The sequence below is a fragment of the Mustela erminea genome, chromosome 21 (genome assembly GCF_009829155.1).
Source record: "Mustela erminea isolate mMusErm1 chromosome 21, mMusErm1.Pri, whole genome shotgun sequence".
Lineage (NCBI taxonomy): Eukaryota > Metazoa > Chordata > Mammalia > Carnivora > Mustelidae > Mustela > Mustela erminea.
In genome coordinates, this window is record NC_045634.1 from 4,770,126 (window position 1) to 4,794,343 (window position 24,218).

The 24,218-nt window shown below is 37.1% G+C and overlaps 1 protein-coding gene across 7 annotated transcripts in view; it reads right to left on the minus strand.

The window, feature by feature from the left end:
* ADAM2 (ADAM metallopeptidase domain 2) overlaps positions 1 to 24,218 on the minus strand; it is a 168,617-nt gene that overhangs the window by 2,964 nt on the left and 141,435 nt on the right. For 5 of the 7 annotated variants that reach the window (XM_032329306.1, XM_032329304.1, XM_032329303.1 and 2 more), the window contains 2 exons: positions 6,284 to 6,361; positions 5,919 to 6,054 (listed from right to left, as the gene is read on the minus strand). In XM_032329306.1, the coding sequence (XP_032185197.1) occupies positions 5,919 to 6,054; positions 6,284 to 6,361 (214 nt within the window). The remainder of the gene's footprint in view (positions 1 to 5,918; positions 6,055 to 6,283; positions 6,362 to 24,218) is intronic. The other 2 variants (XR_004282318.1, XR_004282317.1) reach the window with 1 other exon arrangement.

Here is a 24,218-nt window from a genome sequence, read left to right on the forward strand (position 1 = left end):
CCTCCTTCATTGAACTACCTATATTTTCCTTGAAAAATTGATTAGCCATAAAGCAATAGATACAATTACCAATGCCACATTAAATATAATCTATAATATACAATTTATATATATATATATAATCTCTATATGTACATACTATATAATAAAGTAAATGCAATATAAGCCAAATGGACAAAGATGTCCCTCTTGTTCTTTTTCTGGGATTTTTTTTTCTGTTCTGACACTTTTTGCAAATATTTTAGAATCAAGTTGTAAATATAAAAAATTGCATGGTTTTATGATTGGTTTTTTTTTTTAAAGATTTTATTTATTTATTTGACAGAGAGAAATCACAAGTAGATGGAGAGGCAGGCAGAGAGAGAGAGAGAGGGAAGCAGGCTCCCTGCCAAGCAGAGAGCCCGATGCGGGACGCGATCCCAGGACCCTGAGATCATGACCTGAGCCGAAGGCAGCGGCTTAATCCACTGAGCCACCCAGGCGCCCTATGATTGGGTTTTTTAATCTATAAATTTTATTAGAATTGACATCTTAGCAATAGTAAATCTTCCAATAGGTAAACATGACATATTTCTCCACTTATTTTGTTTCATTTAACATGTTTGCATTTCTGTTTTAGTTTCAGTGTAAAGGTATTAGACATCCTTTGTTAAATTTATCCCTAAAATTTTATTTTAATAGTATTGTAAATGGTATTAATTTTAAGTTGATTTCCACTTACTACTGCTATTATATAGCAATATTACTGACTTGTTTTTCTTTGTTTCAAGTTTTTATTTAAAGTCTTGTTAGTTGGGGTGCCTAGGTGGCTAGTGGGTTAAGCCTCTGCCTTAAGCTCAGGTCATGATCTCAGGATCCTGGGATGGAGCCCCATATCAGGCTCTCGGCTCAGCAGGGAGCCTGCTTCCCTCTCTCCCTCTGCCTCCCTCTGTTTGCTTGTGGTCTCTCTCTCTCTCCCTTGTCAAATAAATAAATAAATATTTTTTAAAAATTCTTTAAAAAATAAAGTCTAATTAGTTAACATATAGTGGCTTCAGTAGAAGAATTTAGTGATTTGTCAATTATATATAATACCCAGTGCTCAACACAAGTGCAATCCTTAGTACCCATAACCCATTTAAACCATCCTCTGCCCACCTTCCCTCTAGTAACCTTCATTTTTATTCTCTATAATTAAGAATCTCTTTTAAAAAGTCTCTTAGGGTTTTCCTTTTATTTTCCCCCTTTCCCCTGTATTCATCTATTTTGTTTCTTAAATTCCACATATGAGTAAAATCATATGGTATTTGTCTTTCTCTAATTTTTTTCACTTAGCATTTCACACTCTAGTTCCATCCTCCATCCACATCATTGCAAATGGCAAAATTCGTTCTTTTTTAAGGCTGAGTAATATTTCATTATTTATCTATCTATATCATCTAACTATCATCTATCTATATCTAGCTAGCTAGCTATCATCTATCTACCTACCTAATCTCACATCTTCTATCTATATCTATCTTCTTTCTATCATCTATCATCTATCTTATCTATCTATCATGTATCTATCTAATCTCACATCTTCTTTATTCATTTATCAATTGATGGACACTAGGGTTCTTTCCATAATTTTTGTAGATAATTATAAATATTTTTGTAGATAATACTGCTATAAATCTCAGGGTCCATGTGTCTCTTCAAATCAGTGTTTGTGACCTTTGGGTAAATACCTAGTAGTGCAATTCTGGGTCATAGGGTAGTTCTAACTTGCAATTTTTGAGTAAACTCCATACTGTTTTCCAGAGTGGCTGCACCAATTTGCAACCCCACCAACAGTGTAAAAGGGTTTCCCTTTCTCCACATTCTCAGCATATGTTGTTTCCTGTGTTGCCACTTTTAGCCATTCTGACAGGTGTGATGTGATATCTCATTGTAATTTGATTTGTATTTCCCTGATGATAAGTGATATGGAGCATATTTTCATATGTCTGTTGGCCAACTGTATGTCTTCTTTGGAAAAAATGTCTATTTGTGTCTTCTACCTATTTCTTAACTGGATTATTTGGCATTTGTGTGTTGAGATGATAATTTCTTTATATATCTTGGATATTACTGACTGAAAACTTCCTTTGACCTTTCAAAAGATATTATTTCTAAAAGTGTTTTGCAGATTCCTTAGGATTTTCTATATACTTTAAAACATCTTAGTCTCATTTCATCCTTTCTAATAATCTTTATGCTCCTGATTTCTCCTTTTTTGTTGTTGCACTGGCTAGGATTTATGGGAAAATGTTGAATAGGCATAGTGAGAACATAATTAGTTTCCTCATCTTCAAATTTTTTTTGAAAAAAGAGTGTATTTCATCACAATCTATATTAGCTATGTTTCCTTTTATTTTTTAAAATATTTTATTTATTTATTTGACAGACAAAGATCACAAGTAGGCAGAGAGTCAGGCAGAGAGAGGAAGGAAGCAGGCACCCCGCCAAGCAGAGAGCCTGATGTCGGGCTTGATCCCAGGACCCTGAGACCATGACCTGAGCCGAAGGCGCCACCCAGGCGCCCCATTGTTTCCTTTTAATTTTTTATCAGAGTAATCAAGTTTACTTCTGTTTGCTACTTTAAAAAATTCATAAACAGGTGTTGAATTTTTTTGTTAAATGATTTTTATGTATCAAGTGAGAAAGTCATATACTTTTTAAAAATAATTTTGTTGACTTAGTTGCACTGATTGACTTTCTAGTGATTAAGGAGACTTGCATTTCTAAGATAAAGTCCAACTAATTTGGATTACTATCCTTTTAATATAGATAGGTATAGAAGATGAGCTAATATTTTGTTAGGAATGTTTACATCTATGTTTATGAAAGATATTGTTCTGTAATTTCTCTTTGTTAACTTCCTTGTATGGATTTGATACTGGGTTATATTTTCCTCATACAATTAGGTGAAAAAGCCCCCTTACTTGTTCTTTATTTTTTTTTTATTTTTTAAAGATTTTAATTACTTAAGAGAGAGAGAATAAATGGGTGGGAGGTGAGCAGAGGGAGAGAGAGAAGCAGACTTTCCACTGATCAGGGAGCCCTATGCAGGTGGTCCTAGGACTCTTGAGATCACAACCTGAGTCAAAGGCAGAAGCTTAACCAACTGAGGAATCCAGCTGACCCCCTACCAGTTTGGGGGGAACCAGGTGGTGGGTACTGGAGAGGACACGGATTGCATAGAGCACTGGGTGTGGTGAAAAACAATGAATACTGTTACACTGAAAATAAATTTAAAAAATAAATTTAAAATAAAATAAAAATAAATTTAAAAAAATAAAATAAAAATAAATGATAAATGATATTTCTTCCTTGCAAACATTTGTTGGATTTGACCTGTGAAACCATCTATACCAATGTGTGGAGGGAGAGGGGGGTTGTTTAATTCTGTTGGTAGTTACATTTAAAAATTATAAACCCACAGATCAAAAAAGTTTTAATTCTGGTGTCTTGGTTATATCCTTTGATTTATAATTCCTTTTCCAAAAGGAATAGCCATTTTTAAACAACTGAATAGCTTTATCAGCCTTGTTTCTTGCCCATACCTAATAAGATATAAGCCTTTTGAGAGAAGCCTTTTTCTGCATAGAATCTTGGTGAGACTGCTATGGGATAACTGACTTAAGATTCTTCATAGTCTTATTCTTTGACAGTTTTTAGAAGCATTCTACTACATCACTTGGAAGACCCTTTGCATAGATTAAGATGTATAAAATGCATCACTACCTTCCTGAGGTTTAAAAAAAAGTTGGGGGGGGTAGACGTCTTAAAGGGACACCTGGGTCTCTCAGTCAGTCAAGTATCTGCCTTCAGTTCAGTTCATGATCCCAGGGTACTGGGATTTAGTCCCACAACAAGGCTCTTTGCTCAGCAGGAAGCCTGCTTATCTCTCTGCCTGCTGCTCCCCCTGATTGTGTTTTCTTTCTCTCTCCCTGACAAATAAATAAAATTTTTAAAAATATATAAATATTAATAAATATAAAAAATAAATAATTTTAAAAAGGGTCTTACAGTCACATGCCTGATTTAATTTTTTAGGTCAAATTTTATTTTTCAATATCTCAAATTTAGTTTTTAGCCATTTCTTACAATAAGAATGTTTTGTTGGAAGAGAGTCCAGGGATAAGAATGTTTCATTTTCAAACTAAATCCAAATGAAACCAAAAAAACCCCCAAATCGTGTCTTTGTGTTTGATCTACATTGTACTTGAAAATTGAAGTATTTTTCATCAATTATTACTGTCTTCTCATGTTTTATCATAGGTTACTTAAATCACATTCTGGAAATCTTCACAATCTACCTGGAAATCTTGCTGACCAGAACCAGTGAATTCTACTTTCCACATTACCACAGGCAGCTGTGATGACAAACAATTTATCACTTCATAATAAATGTCCCTATTTCTCCAACATCTAATAACATGTTTTTAAGCTGTCTTTCGATTGCTCACTCACAGTCTTCTCAAGACAATTTCAACAATATACTAAAAGTCTTCAACAGTTTCCTAGAGGTCTACCTTCTGTGCAACATTCAGTTCCAAAGCTAATGCCTTAATAACTTAGATTCTTTTTATGTAAATAAAAAACCCCATCTTATTATCAAATTGTTTTCTATTACACACACACAAAGATGTTTTCATATATATAAAATATACAGAGAGAAAGATGTAAGACATGCAGGAAACTTCTTAGTAATGTAGTAATTTATATTTTTAAGATTTTATTTATTTATTTGTCAGAGAGAGAGCACATGCAAGGGGAGTGGCAAGCAGAGGGAGAAGCAGGCAGAGGGAGAAGAGGGCTCCCACTGAGCAGGGAATCCCATGGGGGACTCGATCATGACCTGAGTCAAAGGCAGACACTTAACAAACTGAAACACCCAGGCATCCCCAAATAGAGTACTTTAAAATGATCATTTACTTTTGTCCATTTTGTTCATTTTGTGTGTCACGAATTTGGGGAATTTGCATTTTGTGTCTCAGTGTAATCAAATTTCAAATTGGGAAGATGATTTTCAACAGATGAGTGTTCCAATAATGAGAGTTACAAGAATTAGTATTTTAAAAGACCCAGTCAGAATCTTACTTCTGTACTTTTTGTGGATCAATAACATCACTAAGGTCAAACTGAAATGATATGTGTGTGCTCAAAATATGCCTTAATTATCCTAAATTTAAGTTTTCATATGTAATCTGGCCCTAAGTATTGTTGGATACGCTGGGTTACTCTAAAACCCAATTCTCTTTGGACCTAAAAAAAAAAATGTAGGAAACTACTTCAGACTTTAGTTATATTCAGCCAACAGGAATAGCTGGATAACATTTGGAAAGTCAGAATAATGAAATATTCATGATATTTATCCCCCTGCTTCCGCAGCATCTCCCATGGTGGCTGCATATACTCTATACCTCTACCTCATGCTGGACAGTACCTCTCCCTATGATTTAGATCCTAGCATGTATCCCTGACCATAGTTACATGTCATGAAGGTGCCTCAGATTCTGGTTCTAATAATACCACCTCTTCCCATTTTTTTTAATAGGCCTAAGAAGTAGTAGTGGATTCCTGTGTTGCCTCAAAATTCTCTGATGGGCTTTCAACTCTGCTATTATGTGTTAGCTAACTAAGCCTTATATTGAATTCCTTCTGTGTGAAGGGCTAAAGTCATTTCTATTTTACTGGCTGGGCCTTTACTGATATATCTTATTTATAATGTATGTTACATATGTTTTATTACTCTATACAGTAAAACTTAAAGTAGCTAAAATGTCTTATTATTTGATGTCCATACAAAATTTAAATATAGATTGACAGACAAATAAATAAAATGTTATTTTATAAAATTTAATAAATTAAAATAGTTTTAGTTATATTTTCAGTTTTCTATTAGTACTTACCAGAAGAGAGACCACCAAGTACACCTTGAAAATTACCACTGTCAATACTCCCACCAATCCATTTTTCAGAAATAGTTAGGCAATTAGGAGGTAAATATTTGGGGTTACAATGACAGTTCTTTTTATTATTGCATATCTGAAACCAGGAGAAATATCACCTTATGAGATAGGTTGCTATAATTATTTGTGTTCCAGTAGAATTTTAAAAATAATACTTAGGTAAAGTAAGGCCAATCTTGTTATGTGGTTTATGAGTATATAAATCTGTGTGTGTGTGTGTGCGTGTGCGCACACGATATTGTGTGTTTACATTCTAGCATTATTCTCAATGATTTATATTCTCACATCATATTACTGGTACTTACTCCTTGTTCATTGCATTTTTTTGGAGTACAGTCATAATTCAAGTATGCAGCATCTACACATTCTTTATTCCTACAAACCTAAAATGAAAATAAGCCAAAATAGATTAACATATGAAATAATATCTGTATTTGTCATTTCACTAAAAGAATTTTATATTATTCTGACATAAAAGACATCCATTTAGCAATAAGTGTTAACACTAAGTGATTATTTTATAGTGCTACTGTGTTTCCAGCACTAGATGAGACTCTGATTATCTGACAGTAAAAAAAACAACAAAAGTATCCTCCCCTCTTATACTGGAATAAAATGTATGGACATGAAATAAATAAAAGACAAGAGCTAACAGGAGATCAGCTAGATAGCTTATCTAAAGATTGCAAACACCTACAAATCCATTGGCAGATAGAAGAGAAGAAGAACAGCAATTCTGGAAACAGAAAAACAACCACTTTCTGAAAGGTAGGACCGGCGGAGAACTGAATCCAAAGCGACGGGAAGATAGACCCCAGGGGGAGGGGCAGCTCCTGGTAAGCAGCAGAGCAACGGAGCACAAAATCAGGACTTTTAAAAGTCTGTTCCGCTGAGGGACATCGCTCCAGAGGCTAAACCGGGGCAAAACCCACGCGGGGTCAGTGTGGCCTCAGGTCCCGCAGGGCAAAAGGATCAGGGGTGTGTGAGTGTCGCAGAGCTTGCGGGTATTGGAACGGGAAAGCCGGCTACAGAGACAGAGCCAACAGTAAGATAACAGCTCGGGGTTACCTTGAACCGGTCGCAGGCTCGGTGAGCTCGGAGCGGGGCCGGAGGTCAGGCAGACGGGAGTTATGGGGCGCTGTTCTCTGAGGGCGCACTGAGGAGTGGGGCCCCGGGCTCTCGGCTCCTCCAGGCCGAGACCAGGAGGCCACCATTTGTATTCCCGTCCTCCAGAACTCTACGGAAAGTGCTCAGGGAGCAAAAGCTCCTGAAAGCAAACCCGAGGGGATTACTCACCCGGGCCCCTGATAAGGGCAGTGCAATTCCGCCTGGGGCAAAGACACTTGAGAATCACTACAACAGGCCCCTCCCCCAAAAGATCAACAAGAAATCCAGCCAAGACCAAGTTCACCTACCAAGGAGTGCGGTTTCAATACCAAGAAGAGCAGCAGAATTCCAGAGGAGGAGAAAGCAAAGCATGTAACTCATGGCTTTCTCCCAGTGATTTTTTTTAGTCTTGCAGTTAATCTAATTTTTTTTTTCTCTTCTTCTGCTAAAATTTTTTTTTAACTTTTACCCTTTTCTTTTTTAACGTTTTTTAACTAGTTTATCTAATATATATATTTTTTCTTTTTTATATTTTTCTTTATTCGTTGTGTTTTTAAATTCTTTCCTTTTCTTTTTTTCTTTCTTTCTTTTCTTTTCTTTCTTTCTTTCTTTTTGAACCTCTTTTTATCCCCTTTCTCCCCACTCACGATTTGGGATCTCTTCTGATTTGGTTAAAGCATATTTTCCTGGGGTTGTTGCCACCCTTTTAATATTTTACTTGCTCCTTCATATACTCTTATCTGGACAAAATGACAAGGCGAAAAAATTCACCACAAAAAAAGAACAAGAGGCAGTACCGAAGGCTAGGGACCTAATCAATACAGACATCGGTAATATGTCAGATCTAGAGTTCAGAATGACAATTCTCAAAGTTCTAGCCGGGCTCGAAAAAGGCATGGAAGATATTAGAGAAAACCTCTCGGAGGATATAAATGCCCTTTCTGGAGAAATAAAAGAACTAAAATCTAACCAAGTTGAAATCAAAAAAGCTATTAATAAGGTGCAATCAAAAATGGAGGCTCTCACTGCTAGGATAAATGAGGCAGAAGAAAGAATTAGTGATATAGAAGACCAAATGACAGAGAATAAAGAAGCTGAGCAAAAGAGGGACAAACAGCTACTGGACCACGAGGGGAGAATTCGAGAGATAAGTGACATCATAAGATGAAACAACATTAGAATAATTGTGATTCCAGAAAAGAAGAAAGAGAGAGGGGAGCAGAAGGTATATTGGAGAGAATTATTGGGGAGAATTTCCCTAATATAGCAAAGGGAATGAGCATCAAAATTCAGGAGGTTCAGAGAATGCCCCACAAAATCAATAAGAATAGGCCCACACCCCATCACCTAATAGTAAAATTTACAAGTCTCAGTGACAAAGAGAAAATCCTGAAAAGAGCCCGGGAAAAGAAGTCTCTAACATACAATGGTAAAAATATTAGATTGGCAGCTGACTTATCCACAGAGACCTGGCAGGCCAGAAAGAGCTGGCATGATATTTTCAGAGCACTAAACGAGAAAAACATGCAGCCAAGAATACTATATCAAGCTAGGCTATCACTGAAAATAGAAGGAGAGATTAAAAGCTTCCAGGACAAACAAAAACTGAAAGAATTTGCAAACACCAAACCAGCTCTACAGGAAATATTGAAAGGGGTCCTCTAAACAGAAGAGAGAGCCTACAAGTGGTAGATCAGTAAGGAACAGAGACAATATACACTAACAGTCACCTTACAGGCAATACAATGGCACTAAATTCATATCTCTCAATAGTTACCCTGAATGTTAATGGGCTAAATGCCCCAACCAAAAGACACAAGGTATCAGAATGGATAAAAAAACAAAACCCATCTATATGTTGCCTCCAAGAAACTCATTTTAAGCCCAAAGACACCTCCAGATTTAAAGTGAGGGGGTGGAAAAGAATTTACCATGCTAATGGACATCAGAAGAAAGCAGGAGTGGCAAACCTTATATCAGATCAATTAGATTTTAAGCCAAAGACTATAATAAGAGATGAGGAAGGACACTATATCATACTCAAAGGGTCTGTCAAACAAGAAGATCTAACAATTTTAACTATATAAACCAATTAATAACAAAATCAAAGAAACACATCAACAATAATACAATAATAGTAGGGGACTTTAACACTCCCTTCACTGAAATGGACAGATCATCCAAGCAAAAGATCGACACACTGGACCAGATGGACATCACAGATATATTCAGAACATTTCAACCCAAAGCAACAGAATACACATTCTTCTCTAATGCACATGGAACATTCTCCAGAATAGATCATCCTCGGTCCTAAATCAGGACTCAAACGGTATCAAAAGATTGGAATCATTACCTGCATATTTTCAGACCACAATGCTCTGAAGCTAGAACTCAACCACAAAAGGAAATTTGGAAAGAACCCAAATACATGGAGACTAAACAGCATCCTTCTAAAGAATGAATGGGTCAACCAACAAATTAAAGAAGAATTGAAAAAAATCATGGAAACAAATGATAATGAAAATACAACGGTTCAAAATCTGTGGGACACAACAAAGGCAGTCCTGAGAGGAAAATATATAGCGGTACAAGCCTTTCTCAAGAAACAAGAAAGGTCTCAGGTACACAACCTAACCCTACTCCTAAAGGAGCTGGAGAAAGAACAAGAAAGAAACCCTAAGCCCAGTAGGAGAAGAGAAATCATAATGATCAGAGCAGAAATCAATGAAATAGAAACCAAAAAAACAATAGAGCAAATCAACGAAACTAGGAGCTGGTTCTTTGAAAGAATTAATAAAATTGATAAGCCCCTGGCCCGACTTATCAAAAAGAAAAGAGAAAGGACCCAAATAAATAAAATCATGAATGAAAGAGGAGAGATCACATATGACACCAAAGAAATACAAACTATTATAAGAACATACTATGAGCAGCTCTACGCCAACAAATTCGACAATCTGGAATAAATGGATGCATTCTTAGAAACATATAAACTACCACAACTGAACCAGGAAGAAATAGAAAGTTTGAACAGACCCATAACCAGTAAGAAGATTGAAACAGTCATTAAAAATCTTCAAACAAACAAAAGCCCAGGGCCAGACGGCTTCCCGGGGGAATTCTACCAAACATTTAAAGAAGAACTAATTCCTATTCTCCTGAAACTGTTTCAAAAAATAGAAATGGTGGGGCGCCTGGGTGGCTCAGTGGGTTAAGACGCTGCCTTCGGCTCAGGTCATGATCTCGGGGTCCTGGGATCGAGTCCCGCATCGGGCTCTCTGCTCAGCGGGGAGCCTGCTTCCCTCTCTCTCTCTCTGCCTGCCTTTCTGACTACTTGTGATTTCTCTCTGTCAAATAAATAAATAAATAAATCTTTAAAAAAAAAAAATAGAAATGGAAGGAAAACCTCCAAAATCATTTTATGAGGCCAGCATCATCTTGATTCCAAAACCAGATAAGGATCCCATCAAAAAAGAGAGCTATAGACCAATATACTTGATGGACACAGATGCGAAAATTCTCACCAAAATACTAGCCAATAGGATTCAACAGTACATTAAAAGGATTATTCACCATTACCAAGTGATATTTTTTCCAGGGCTGTAAGGTTGGTTCAACATCCGCAAATCAGTCAATGTGATACAACACATCAATAAAAGAAAGAACAAGAACCGTATGATACTCTCAATAGATGCTGAAAAAGCATTTGACAAAGTACAGCATCCCTTCCTGATCAAAACTCTTCAAAGTGTAGGGATAGAGGGCACATACCTCAATATCATCAAAGCCATCTATGAAACACCCACCACAAATATCATTCTCAATGGAGAAATACTGAAAGCTTTTCCGCTAAGGTCAGGAACACGGCAGGGATGTCCATTATCACCACTGCTATTCAACATAGTACTAGAGGTCCTAGCCTCAGCAATCAGACAACAAAGGAAATTAAAGGCATCCAAATTGGCAAAGAAGAAGTCAAATTATCACTCTTCGCAGATGATATGATACTATATGTGGAAAACCCAAAAGACTCCACTCCAGAACTGCTAGAACTTGTACAGGAATTCAGTAATGTGTCAGGATATAAAATCAATGCACAGAAATCAGTTGCATTTCTCTACACCAACAACAAGACAGAAGAAAGAGAAATTAAGAGTCAATCCCATTTACAATTGCACCCAAAACCATAAGATACCTAGGAATAAACATAACCAAAGAGGCACAGAATCTATACTCAAAAAACTATAAAGTAGTCATGAAAGAAATTGAGGAGGACACAAATGGAAAAATGTTCCATGCTCCTGGATTGGAAGAATAAATATTGTGAAAATGTCTATGCTACAAAGCAATCTTCACATTTAATGCAATTCCTATCAAAGTACCATCCATCTTTTTCAAAGAAATGGAACAAATAATTCTAAAATTTATATGGAACCAGAAAAGACCTCGAATAGCCCAAGGGATATTGAAAAAGAAAGCCAAAGTTGGTGGCATCACAATTCCGGACTTCAAGCTCTATTACAAAGCTGTCATCATCAAGACAGCATGGTACTGGCACAAAAACAGACACATAGATCAATGGAACGGAATAGAGAGCCCAGAAATAGACCCTCAACTCTATGGTCAACTCATCTTCGACAAAGCAGGAATGAATGTCCAATGGAAAAAAGACAGCTACTTCAATAAATGGTGTTGGGAAAATTGGACAGCCACATGCAGAAAAATGAAATTGGACCATTTCCTTACATCTAGACTCAAAATGGATGAAGGACCTGAATGTGTGAAAGGAATCCATCAAAATCTTTGAGGAGAAAACAGGCAGCAACCTCTTCGACCTCAGCCGCAGCAACATCTTCCTAGGAACATCGCCAAAGGTAAGGGAAGCAAGAGCAAGAATGAACTATTGGGATTTCATCAAGATCAAAAGCCTTTGCACAGCAAAGGAAACAGTTAACAAAATCAAAAGACATCTGACAGATTGGGAGAAGATATTTGCAAATGACATATCAGATAAAGGACTAGTGTCCAAAATCTATAAAGAACTTAGCAAACTCAACATCCAAAGAACAAATAATCCAATCAAGAAATGTGCAGAGGACATGAACAGACATTTCTGCCAAGAAGACATCCAGATGGCCAACAGACACATGAAAAATTGCTCCATGTCACTCGGCATCAGGGAAATACAAATCAAAACCACAATGAGATATCATCTCACACCAGTCAGAATGGCTAAAATCAACAAGTCAGGAAATGACAGATGCTGGCGAGGATGCGGAGAAAGGGGAACCCTCCTACACTGTTGGTGGGAATGCAAGCTGGTGCAACCACTCTGGAAAACAGCATGGAGGTTCCTCAAAATGTTGAAAATAGAACTGCCCTATGACCCAGCAATTGCACTACTGGGTATTTACCCTAAAGATACAAACGTAGTGATCCAAAGGGGCACGTGCACCAGAATGTTTATAGCAGCAATGTCCACAATAGCCAAACTATGGAAAGAACCTAGATGTCCATCACAGATGAATGGATAAAGAAGAAGTGGTATATATACACAATGGAATACTATGCAGCCATCAAAAGAAATGAAATCTTGCCATTTGCGACAACGTGGATGGAACTAGACTGTATCATGCTTAGCGAAATAAGTCAAGCAGAGAAAGACAACTATCATATGATCTCCCTGATATGAGGAAGTGGTGATGCAACATGGGGGCTTAAGTGGGTAGGAGAAGAATCAATGAAACAAGATGGGATTGGGAGGGAGACAAAACATAAGTGACTCTTAGTCTCACAAAACAAACTGAGGGTTGCTGGGGGGAGGGGCATTGAGAGAAGGGGGGTGGGGTTATGGACATTGGGGAGGGTATGTGCTTTGGTGAGTGCTGTGAAGTGTATAAACCTGGTGATTCACAGACCTGTGCCCCTGGGGATAAAAATTCATTATATGTTTATAAAAAATAAAAAATTAAAAAATTTATTAAAAAATAAAAACAAATTAAAAAAAAAGATGAAAAACTGAAACTGAGAGCTAACATTTAGAAAAACTAATAAAATGAACAAACTTTTAAGAACACCCCATCTACCAACCTGAATCACAAAAAAGTAAAATGTCTGACTAGATCTATAAATCATAAAGAGATTAAATCAGTAATCATAATCCTTGAAACAAAGAAAATTCCTAGACCAGATACTTTCAGTGGTGAATTTTACCAAATATTTACAGAAGAGATAAGTCAATCTTTCTCAAACTCTTCCAGTAAATATAACAAGGGGCCCCACACCAAGATGCATTCTCTGAGGCCAGAATTACCCTAAAACATGAACTAAGGACCCCATAATAATGGAAAGTTATAAACAAATATTGATTATGAATATTAATATATGTCCTCAACAAAACACAAGTAAACAGAATTCAACAGATATTTTTAAAAATTGTATATCATGACTACATGGGAATAATTCATGAAATATGAAAATGATTCAACATATAAAAATCAATGTATTACATTGATTACACCACATTAAAGGAATAATAGGGAAAAAAACACACAACCATCTCCACTGAAACTGAAAATTTGACAAAATTGAATAACTTTTCATTATTAATAAAATATATAACAAATTAGGAGTAGAAGAAAACTCCTTCAATATAGTAAGGACTACCTGTAAAAAATACATAGCTATACTTCCAGGGAAAATGGCAGAGTAGCAGAATTCTAAGTCTACCACATCCCATGGATACAACTAGATAACACCCACATCTGTGTAAATAACGCCCCAAATGGCCCAAAGACTAGCAGAACAGATTCTTCACATCTAACTGTAGAGAAGAGACCATCTTATAGAGGATATGATAGACCGAGATTAGATCCAGAGAAATAGAGCCATCAGACCACAGAAGGGAGAGACATTTCAGGTGTGGAGAGAGGAGAGAAACAGACTCACATCAGAAAGCTCAGGCAAGGGGAACTCACACGGGAAGGAGAAATCCCAATATTTGGCTTTGAAAAACAGAGCATAATTTCACAAGGGTTTATAATCAGTGGGGCTTAACACTTGGAAGTTTAAGTATCACTGGAGTTGGCTCTGGGAGAACCAGGAAGGTGAGAGGAAATTTGAGTCCCTGCCCTTAAAGAGATAGCACAACAAACAGCCTTATGAAGATGGAGCATAGAAAGCAGTTTTTAAAATACCTGAGGTATACAAGAGGGAGATTTATTTACTAATCTCAGAGCCTGAGCTGAAGGGGATCTTTTAGAGACTTCTCCAGGAACAACGGAACTGTCAGGCACCATTTCCTGCCTCTGCTCCACAGCCTATACAAACAGACACCTGTGGGAAACAGTGCAGCATCAACACTAGTTTGCTAGTTTGCTAACGGGTCACCCTGCCCTTTCATTCTCCTGCAGACATGCTCTTTCCAGCCAGGCCTTTTCTCATGTTCCACAAAGCTTGCTCACACCATCCCCTAAAGTCCCCCGCAGACTTGCCCCCTCCAGTATGCCCTTGACCAGTGCCTATTCAAAGTAGTACCACAAACCTGGCAGTCTGCAAGTTATCCCAACAGGGGCCAGTGCCTCACCAAAGTGACTCTTACTCTGGGGAGAGAGGAAGATAACCACATATACCGGTCCCATTGCAGCCCCAGCAGTGTGCTGGGGATAGTCATCTGGTCTGACTGCAGGTCCTGCCCACAAAATTTCTCAGGGAAGAACACAGGGAAAAATGTCCTGCAGTTTGGTATTAACACATCTCTAAGAAGCTCCTGATCTGACCCAGCTCAAGCCCCTGGATTTGTCCCCTAACTGCACAGGGACCAAGCCCTGCCTGTAATAGGTAAAAGCAGGTGCAGGTGACTGCACCGAAGGCAAAAGCAGCTCAGCTATAATAGTAGGGTGTGTACAATGAACATAGGAGATACCCTTGATACACCAGTTTCTGATAAATGGGAACATTGCACCTGCAGGGCACTATAGGACCTCTTCTTCATAAGGCCTCTGCTTTCTAAAGCAGGACACATAACTTCTTTTCCTAACATAGAAACAGACACAAAGAGGTGGACAAAATGCAGAGGCAGAAGAATATGTCCCAAATGAAAGGAAAAAACAAAATCACAGCAAGACACATAAATGAAATTGAGATAAGTAATATGTTTGAATGAAATTTTAAGTTAATGGTCATAAGGATACTTATCAGACTTGAAAAGAGTGGAGGACATCAGTGAGACCCTTGACAAAGAGACAGAAAACATAAAAAAGAACCAGTCAGAGATGAAGAACTCAATAACTGAAATTAAAAATTGGCTAGAGAGGTCACCTGGGTGGCTCAGTTGGTTAAGTGTCTGCCTTCAGCTCAGGTCATGTTCCCAAAGTCCTGGGTTCAAGTCCCACATCCAGCTCACTGCTTAGTGGAAAGCCTGTTTCTCTCTCTCCCTCTGCCTCTCCCCCCTCTCAACTCTTCTGCTCTCTTTCTCTCTCTGTTCTCAAATAAATAAATAAATAATTTTTTAAAATACACTAGATGGGATAAATAATAGACTATAGGAAGAAGAATGTATCAGAAACCTCGAGAAAAGAGTAATGTAAGTGATCAAGTGAATAAGAGAAAAAATAATAATAAATTAAAATGGACTTAAGGAACCCAGCAACACCTAAAAGTGAAATCACATTTGCATTATGGGATCCCAGAAAGAGAAAACTTGGCAGAAAATGTATTTGAAGAAATAATGGTAGAAAACTTCTTGAATCTAGGGAAGAAAACAAAAATCCATACTCAAGAGGTACAAGAAGTCCCCAACAAAATCAATCTGAGAAGGTCTACACCAAGAGACATGGTGATTAAAATGAGGAGAAAAAAAGTAATGAAGAGAATTTTAAAAGAAACAAGAGAAAAGAATACAATTATATACAAGAGAAACCCCATAAAGCTATCAGTTGATTATTCAGCAGAAACTTTGCAGGTCAGAAGAGAGTGGCATCATATATTCAAAATACTGAAAGAAAAAAAAAAAAGCTGTGACCACACTCTATCTAGCAAGCCTCTCATTCAGAATAGAAAGAGATAAAGAGTTTCCCAGATAAATAAAAGTTAAAGGAAATCATGGCCATTAAACCAGTTCTACAAGAAATGTTGAAGGGGACTCTTTGAGTGGAAAGGAAAAACCACAAGTAGGAATAAGAAAAGTTTAAAGCACAAAAGCAGTAAAAATAAGTATATCTATAAAAATGAGTCAAAATAGGAAGGCAAATGATGTAATAAGCATTGGGTATTATATAAGATTAATGAATTACCTCTACCTCTGAAACTAATAATGCATTATGATTAATTAATTGAATTTAAATTTAAAAATAAAATTTTAAAAATGAGTCAAGGGATTCACAAAATAAAAGGATGGAAAGGATGGTACTACATACCTAAAATTTAAAAAGAGTTAAATAATGGGTTCAATCTTAAGCAATCATCAACTTAATATAGACTGGTATATACAGGTTATGCTATATATAAATGTGATAACCATGAATCAAAAACCAGTAATAAAGGTGTATAAAATAAAATATATCACTAAAGAAAGCCAACAAATCATGAAAGAAGAGACCAAAAAGGAACAGAGAATGACAAAAACAACCATTAAACGAGTAACAAAATGGTAGTAAGTACATAACTATGAATAATTATTTTGAATGTAAATGGACTAAATGTTCCAATCAAAAGATACAGGGATGAGTGGCTCATTAAGTTGAATATCCAACTCAATTTTGCCTCAGGTCATGGTCTTGGGTTTGGGATAGGACCTCATGTCAGGCTCTTTTCTGAGCAAGGAGTTTGCTTGAGCATTCTCTTCCTCTCCTCCTCCCTCATTAACATTCTGTCTTGCTCTCTCAAGTAAACAAATAATTTTTTTTTAAAAGATAGAGTGAAAGGATGGAAAAGAAAGCAAGACCTTTCTATATGCTACCTATAAAAGACTCATTTCAGACCAAAAACGCATGAGATTGAAAGTGAAAAGACAGAAAAGCAATAATTATGACAATGGAAGTGAAAAGAAATAACAATAACAATACTTATATAGAGAAAATAAAATTTTAAAACAAAGGGTGTGATAAGACACAAAGAAGGACTCAATATAATCATAAAGGGAATAATCCAACAAGAATATATAACAATTCTAAATATGTATGTAACCAACATGGGAGAATTCAATTTCATAAATCAGCTAAAAACAAACACAAAGGAAATAATCAAGAGTCATCTACTGATAGTGGGAGACTGTAACACTTCACTTAAATCAATGGATAGATCATCCAAACAGCAAATCAAAAAATAAACAGTGGCTTTCAATGGCACATTGGACCAGATGGATCTAACAAATACATTCAGAACTTTCCATCCTGAAGCAGCAGAACACACATTCTTTTCAAGTACAATTAGAACATTGTCCAGGATATATTATGTATTAAAACAAAGAAAATCTCAACAAATTCAAAAAGACCAAATTCATGTCATTCGTCTTTCATCTCTCTGACTATGATGTTAGGAAACCAGAAATCAACCACAAGAAAAATCTGGAAAGAACACAAATAAATGGAGATTAAATAACATGCGACTTAACAATGAATGGGTCAACTAAGAAAACAAAAAGGAAATTAAAAAACACATAGAGACAAATGAAAACACAATGGTCCAAAAATTTTGGGATGCAGGATAAGCTCTTCTAAAAGGAAAGTCTGTAACAATACAGGCCTACCTCAAGAAGCAAGAAAAATATCAAATGAACAACCTAACCTTACACCTAAGAAAGCTAAAGAAAGAAAGAGGAAATAAAAAACTCCAAACCAGTAGAAGGAAGAAAACAAAGATTAGAGCAGAAGAAGAAAAAACAAAATGAAATGGGAACTAAAAGAACAATAGAACAGATCAGTGAAACCAGGAGCTGATTCTTTGGAAATATCAACAAAATTGATAAAATTTTATCCAGACTCAGAAAAAAAAAATGAGGACTCAAATAAAGGAAATCAGAAATTAAAGAAGAGAAATAACAACTGACATCATGGGAAGACAACTATTTATGAGAATAGTGTGAAAAATTATTGCCAAAAAATTGGATGACATAAAAGAAATAGGTAAATTCCCAGAAACATATAATTTCCCAAAACTCAATCAGGAAGAAATAGAAAATTTGAACAGATGGATAACCAATGAAATTGAATCAATAATTTAAAAAACAAGCAAAAAAAAAAAAAGCCCCTTCCAACAAACAAAAGTTCAGGACCAGGGATACCTGGGTTACTCCTTTGGGTAAGTGCCTGCCTTTGGCTCAGGTCATGATCTTAGGGTCCTGGGATTGAGTCCTACTTCGGGCTCCCTGCTCAGCAGAGAGTCTGCGTCTTCCTTTCCATCTGCCCTTATCCCACTTGTTGTTGTTTTTTTTTTTTTCTCTCTCTCTCTCAAATAAATAAATAAAACTTTTAAAAAATGTTCAGGACTGGGGCGCCTGGGTGGCTCAGTGGGTTAAAGCCTCCGCCTTCAGCTCAGGTCATTATCCCAGGGTCCTGGGATCGAGACCCGCTCGGGCTCTCTGCTCAGTGGGGAGCCTGCTTCCCCCGCTCTCTCTCTCTGCCTGCCTCTCTGGCTACTTGTGATCTCTGTCTGTCAAATAAATAAAATAAAATCTTTAAAAAAAATGTTCAGGACTAGATGACTTCACAGAGGAAGTCATCTACCAAACATTTAAAGAAAAGTTAATACTTATTCTCCTCAAACTATTTCAAAGAAAAAAAAAAATAGAAGAGGAAGGAAAACTTTCAAATTCATTCTGTGAGGTCAGCATTACCCTGATAACCAAACTAGATAAAGAAACTACAAAAGAAAGAGAGAGAAGAAAGAACTAAAACTACAGGTCAATATCTCTGATGAACATAGCTGCAAAAATCTTCAATAAAAAAACAAACAAAAAAAAATTCCTCAACAAAATGTTAGCAAACTGAATCTGACAATATATTTTAAAAGACCATTCACCACAATCAAGTGGGATTTATTCCCAGAAAGTAAGAATTTCTCAATATTCACAACTCAGTCAATGTGAAAATGTAATGTAAGTCAATGTAAAAGAAAGTATAAAAATCGTATGATTACTTCAATAGATGTCAAAAAGCATTTGACATAGTACAAAATCCATTTATAATAAAAAACCCAGCAAAGTAGGTTTAGAGAAACATGCCTCAACATAACAAAGTCTATATATGAAAAACACACAGCTAATATCATCCTTAATGGGGAAAAACTAGCAGCTTTTCCCCCAAGACTCAAGCAAAAACAAAAAATATCCAATCTCACTACTTTTATTCAACATAGTACTGGAAGTCCTAGCCACAGAAATCAGACAACAAAAAAAATTAAAATTAATTAGGAAGAGGTAAAACTTTTATTATCTTCAGATGACATAATACTATATATAGAAAGCTATAAAGAATTCACCAAAGGGACCCCTGGGTGGCTCAGTTGGTTGGACGACTGCCTTCGGCTCAGGTCATGATCCCGGAGTCCCAGGATTGAGTCCCGCATCAGGGGAGTCTGCTTCTCCCTCTGACTTTCTCCTTGCTCCTGCTCTCTCTCACTGTCCCTCTCTCAAATAAATAAATAAAATCTTAAAAAAAAAAAAAGAATTCACCAAAAAAACTATCAGAACTGATCAATGAATTCAGTAAGGTCACAGGATACAAAATTAATATACAGAAATCCATTGTATTCCTATACACAAATAATGAAGTGACAGAAAGGGAAATTAAGAAACTAATACATTTACAATTACATCAGAAATAATAGAATACCTTGGAATAAAGTTAACCAAGAAGATTAAAGATTTGTATTCTGAAAACTATAAAACATTGATGAAAGAAATTGAAGATTACACAAATAGATATTCTAGCTCATGAACTGGAAAAACAAATATAGTTAAAATGTTCATACTATCTGAAGCAGTCTACAGATTAATGCAATCCCTATCAAAACACCAACAAAATGTGGGTTGCCTGTGTGACTCAGCAGGCTAAGCAACCAACTCTTGATTTTGGCTCAGATCTCTGGTCATGAGATTGAGCCCCGAGGTCAGGCTCTGCACTGAGTGTGGAGCCTGCTTAAGAGTTCTCTTTCCTTCTTCCTTTATTCCTCCCTGCTCATTCTCTCTCTTTCTCTCTCTCTCTAAAGAAAAATACCAACAGCATTTTTCACAGAACTAGAATAATACTAAAATTTGTATGGAACCATAAATGACCCCAAATATCCAAAGAAAACTTGAAAAGCAAAATTATAACCTCTAGAGATTTTGATTCCTTAGGTCTGAGATGGTGCCTGGGAATCTGTTTTTGTGAGTGGAGCTTCAGGTGATTCTTAAGGATCAAACAAGTTTGGGAAATATTGGTGTGGTAGTTAACAGCAGGGCTTTGGAAGCAGATGGACCTTGGTTCTAGTCACATTTCATTTAATTGCCAGCTGTGTGTTTTGGAGCACATAAATAACCTCCTTAAGTTTTATCTTCCTCTAATATAAGTATTTACCTCTTAGAATTGTTGATAGTTAAAGGAAATAGCCTATTTATACAGTGGGGCACATAATAAATATGCAACAAACACTATCTATTATAATTATGTTCTATTTAACAATAATTAGAATATTTTTGAGCATTTATGGCTAATGATGAAGACTTATTCTTTGCCCTCTAGGTGGAGAAGAGATTTTATACTAAAGGCAGTAAGTTATATCAAGGGGCACTGGCTGGCTCTGTGGGTAAATCATATGACTCTTGACCTTGGGGGTCCTGAATTCAAGCCCACATTGGGTATAGAGTTTTAAAAAGCTATATCATCAAGTAAGTTAAGAGCCTTTTTTTTTTTTAAGAAAATAAATCACATAGGTGGAATAAGCTAGAATTGAGTTATAGGGTGAGTGAGTGGGATGGAGTCGTGTACTTTAATCATCTTAAAAGTTTACTTCAAGTTGACCTGGCAATTGTGTGAATGCAAGAATTAATTCTGGGGAAAAATTAGAAGTTTGCTTCAATAGTACTGGTGATTTAATAGTAATTCAGGTTTAATAAAAATGAGAATCCATATCTCAAAACAAAATGTAGATGCTTAAAATATATCTGAGAGGTACCTGGTATCTCATTTGGTTAAGCATCTGTCTTCTGCTCAGGTCACAATCCCAGGATCCTGGGATTGAGTCCTGCATGGGCTCCCTTTTCAGAGGGAGTCTGCTTCTCCCTCTACCTCTCCATCCTACTCCTGGTCTTCCTCTCTCTCTCTCTCTCATGCACTCAAATAAATAAATAAAATCTTTTAAAAAAATGTTCATCTTTAAAAGATGTTCTGTTTAACTCCTACAGTCTAGGTAAATAAAGAAAAAATGTTCATATTAAATATTTTCTGTACAGTCCACTAAAAAGAAGTAAAACAAGAATAAAACTGGAGCTCTCACAATCCCAGATTTCAAAATATATCACAAAGCTGTAGTGATCAAAAGAGAATGGTACTGGCACAAAAATAGACACAGAGATCAATGGAACAGAGAGCCCAGAAATAAACCCATGATTATATGGTCAATTAATCTTCAACAAAGGATGCAAGAATATGCAATGGGAAAAAAAGTATATTCAACAACTGCTGTTAGAACTGAACAGCTGCATGCAAAAAGAAAAAAAAATGGCATCCATAAAAGATTAGTACAGAAATATAGGTCAAGATGGCGGAGAAGTAGCAGGCTGAGACTGCTTCAGCTAGCCGGAGATCAGCTAGATAGCTTATCTAAAGATTGCAAACACCTGAAAATCCATCGGCAGATCGAAGAGAAGAAGAACAGCAATTCTGGAAACAGAAAAACAACCACTTTCTGAAGGTAGGACCGGCGGAGAAGTGAATCCAAAGCGACGGGAAGATAGACCCCGGGGGGAGGGGCCGGCTCCCGGCAAGCGGCGGAGCAACGGCGCACAAAATCAGGACTTTTAAAAGTCTGTTCCGCTGAGGGACATCGCTCCAGAGGCTAAACCGGGGCGAAGCCCACGTGGGTTCAGCGTGGCCTCAGGTCCCGCAGGGTCACAGAAGGATCAGGGGTGTCTGAGTGTCGCAGACCTTGTGGGTATTGGAACGGGAAAGCCGGCTACAGAGACAGAGCCGACAGTAAGCTCACAGCTTGGTGTTACCTTGAACTGGTCGCAGGCTCGGTGAGCTCGGAGCGCGGCCGGAGGTCAGGCAGACGGGAGTAACTGGGCGCTGTTCTCTGACGGCGCACTGAGGAGTGCGGCCCTGGGCTCTCGGCTCCTCCGGGCCAGAGACCAGGAGGCCGCCATTTGTATTCCCGTCCTCCGGAACTCTACAGAAAGCGCTCAGGGAACAAAAGCTCCTGAAAGCAAACCCGAGCGGATTACTCACCCCGGCCCCGGGTAAGGGCGGTGTAATTCCGCCTGGGGCAAAGACACTTGAGAATCACTACAACAGGCCCCTCCCCCAGAAGATCAACAAGAAATCCAGCCGAGACCAAGTTCACCTACCAAGGAGTGCGGTTTCAATACCAAGGAGAGCAGCAGAATTCCAGAGGAGGAGAAAGCCAAGCACGGAACTCATGGCTTTTTCCCTGTGATTTTTTTTTAGTCTTGCAGTTAATTTAATTTTTTTTTTCATTTTTTGGTTTTTTTTTTTTTCCTCGCCTTCGGGTAAAATTTTTTTTTTTTTAACTGTTACCTTTTTCTTTTTTAACGATTTTTTACTAGTTTATCTAATATATATATTTTTTCTTTTTTACATTTTTCTTAGGTGTTTTCCTTTTTTTTTTTTTAATTCTTTTCTTTTCTTTTTTTTTCTTTTTTCTTTTTTTTTCTTTCTTCCTTTTTGAACCTCTTTTTATCCCCTTTCTCCCCCCTCACGATTTTGGATCTCTTCTAATTTGGTTAAAGCATTTTTTCCTGGGGTTGTTGCCACCCTTTTAGTATTTTACTTGCCCCTTCATATACTCTTATCTGGACAAAATGACAAGACGGAAAAATTCAACACAAAAAAAGAACAAGAGGCAGTACCGAAGGCTAGGGACCTAATCAATACAGACATTGGTAATATGTCAGATCTAGAGTTCAGAATGACAATTCTCAAGGTTCTAGCCGGGCTCGAAAAAGGCATGGAAGATATTAGAGAAAACCTCTCGAGAGATATAAAAGCCCTTTCTGGAGAAATAAAAGAACTAAAATCTAACCAAGTTGAAATCAAAAAGCTATTAATGAGGTGCAATCAAAATGGAGGCTCTCACCGCTAGGATAAATGAGGCAGAAGAAAGAATTAGTGATATAGAAGACCAAATGACAGAGAATAAAGAAGCTGAGCAAAAGAGGGACAAAAAGCTACTGGACCACGAGGGAGAATTCGAGAGATAAGTGACACCATAAGACAAAACAACATTAGAATAATTGGGATTCCAGAAGAAGAAGAAAGAGAGAGGGGAGCAGAAGGTATACTGGAGAGAATTATTGGGAATTTCCCCAATATGGCAAAGGGAACGAGCATCAAAATTCAGGAGGTTCAGAGAACGCCCCTCAAAATCAATAAGAATAGGCCCACACCCCGTCACCTAATAGTAAAATTTACAAGTCTCAGTGACAAAGAGAAAATCCTGAAAGCAGCCCGGGAAAAGAAGTCTGTAACATACAATGGTAAAAATATTAGATTGGCAGCTGACTTATCCACAGAGACCTGGCAGGCCAGAAAGAGCTGGCATGATATTTTCAGAGCACTAAATGAGAAAACCATGCAGCCAAGAATACTATATCCAGCCAGGCTATCATTGAAAATAGGAGAGATTAAAAGCTTCCAGGACAAACAAAAACTGAAAGAATTTGCGAACACCAACCAGCTCTACAGGAAATATTGAAAGGGGTCCTCTAAGCAAAGAGAGAGCCTACAAGTGGTAGATCAGAAAGGAACAGAGACCATATACAGTAACAGTCACCTTACAGGCAATACAATGGCACTAAATTCATATCTCTCATAGTTACCCTGAATGTTAATGGGCTAAATGCCCCTGTCAAAAGACACAGGCACTAAATTCATATCTCTCAATAGTTACCCTGAATGTTAATGGGCTAAATGC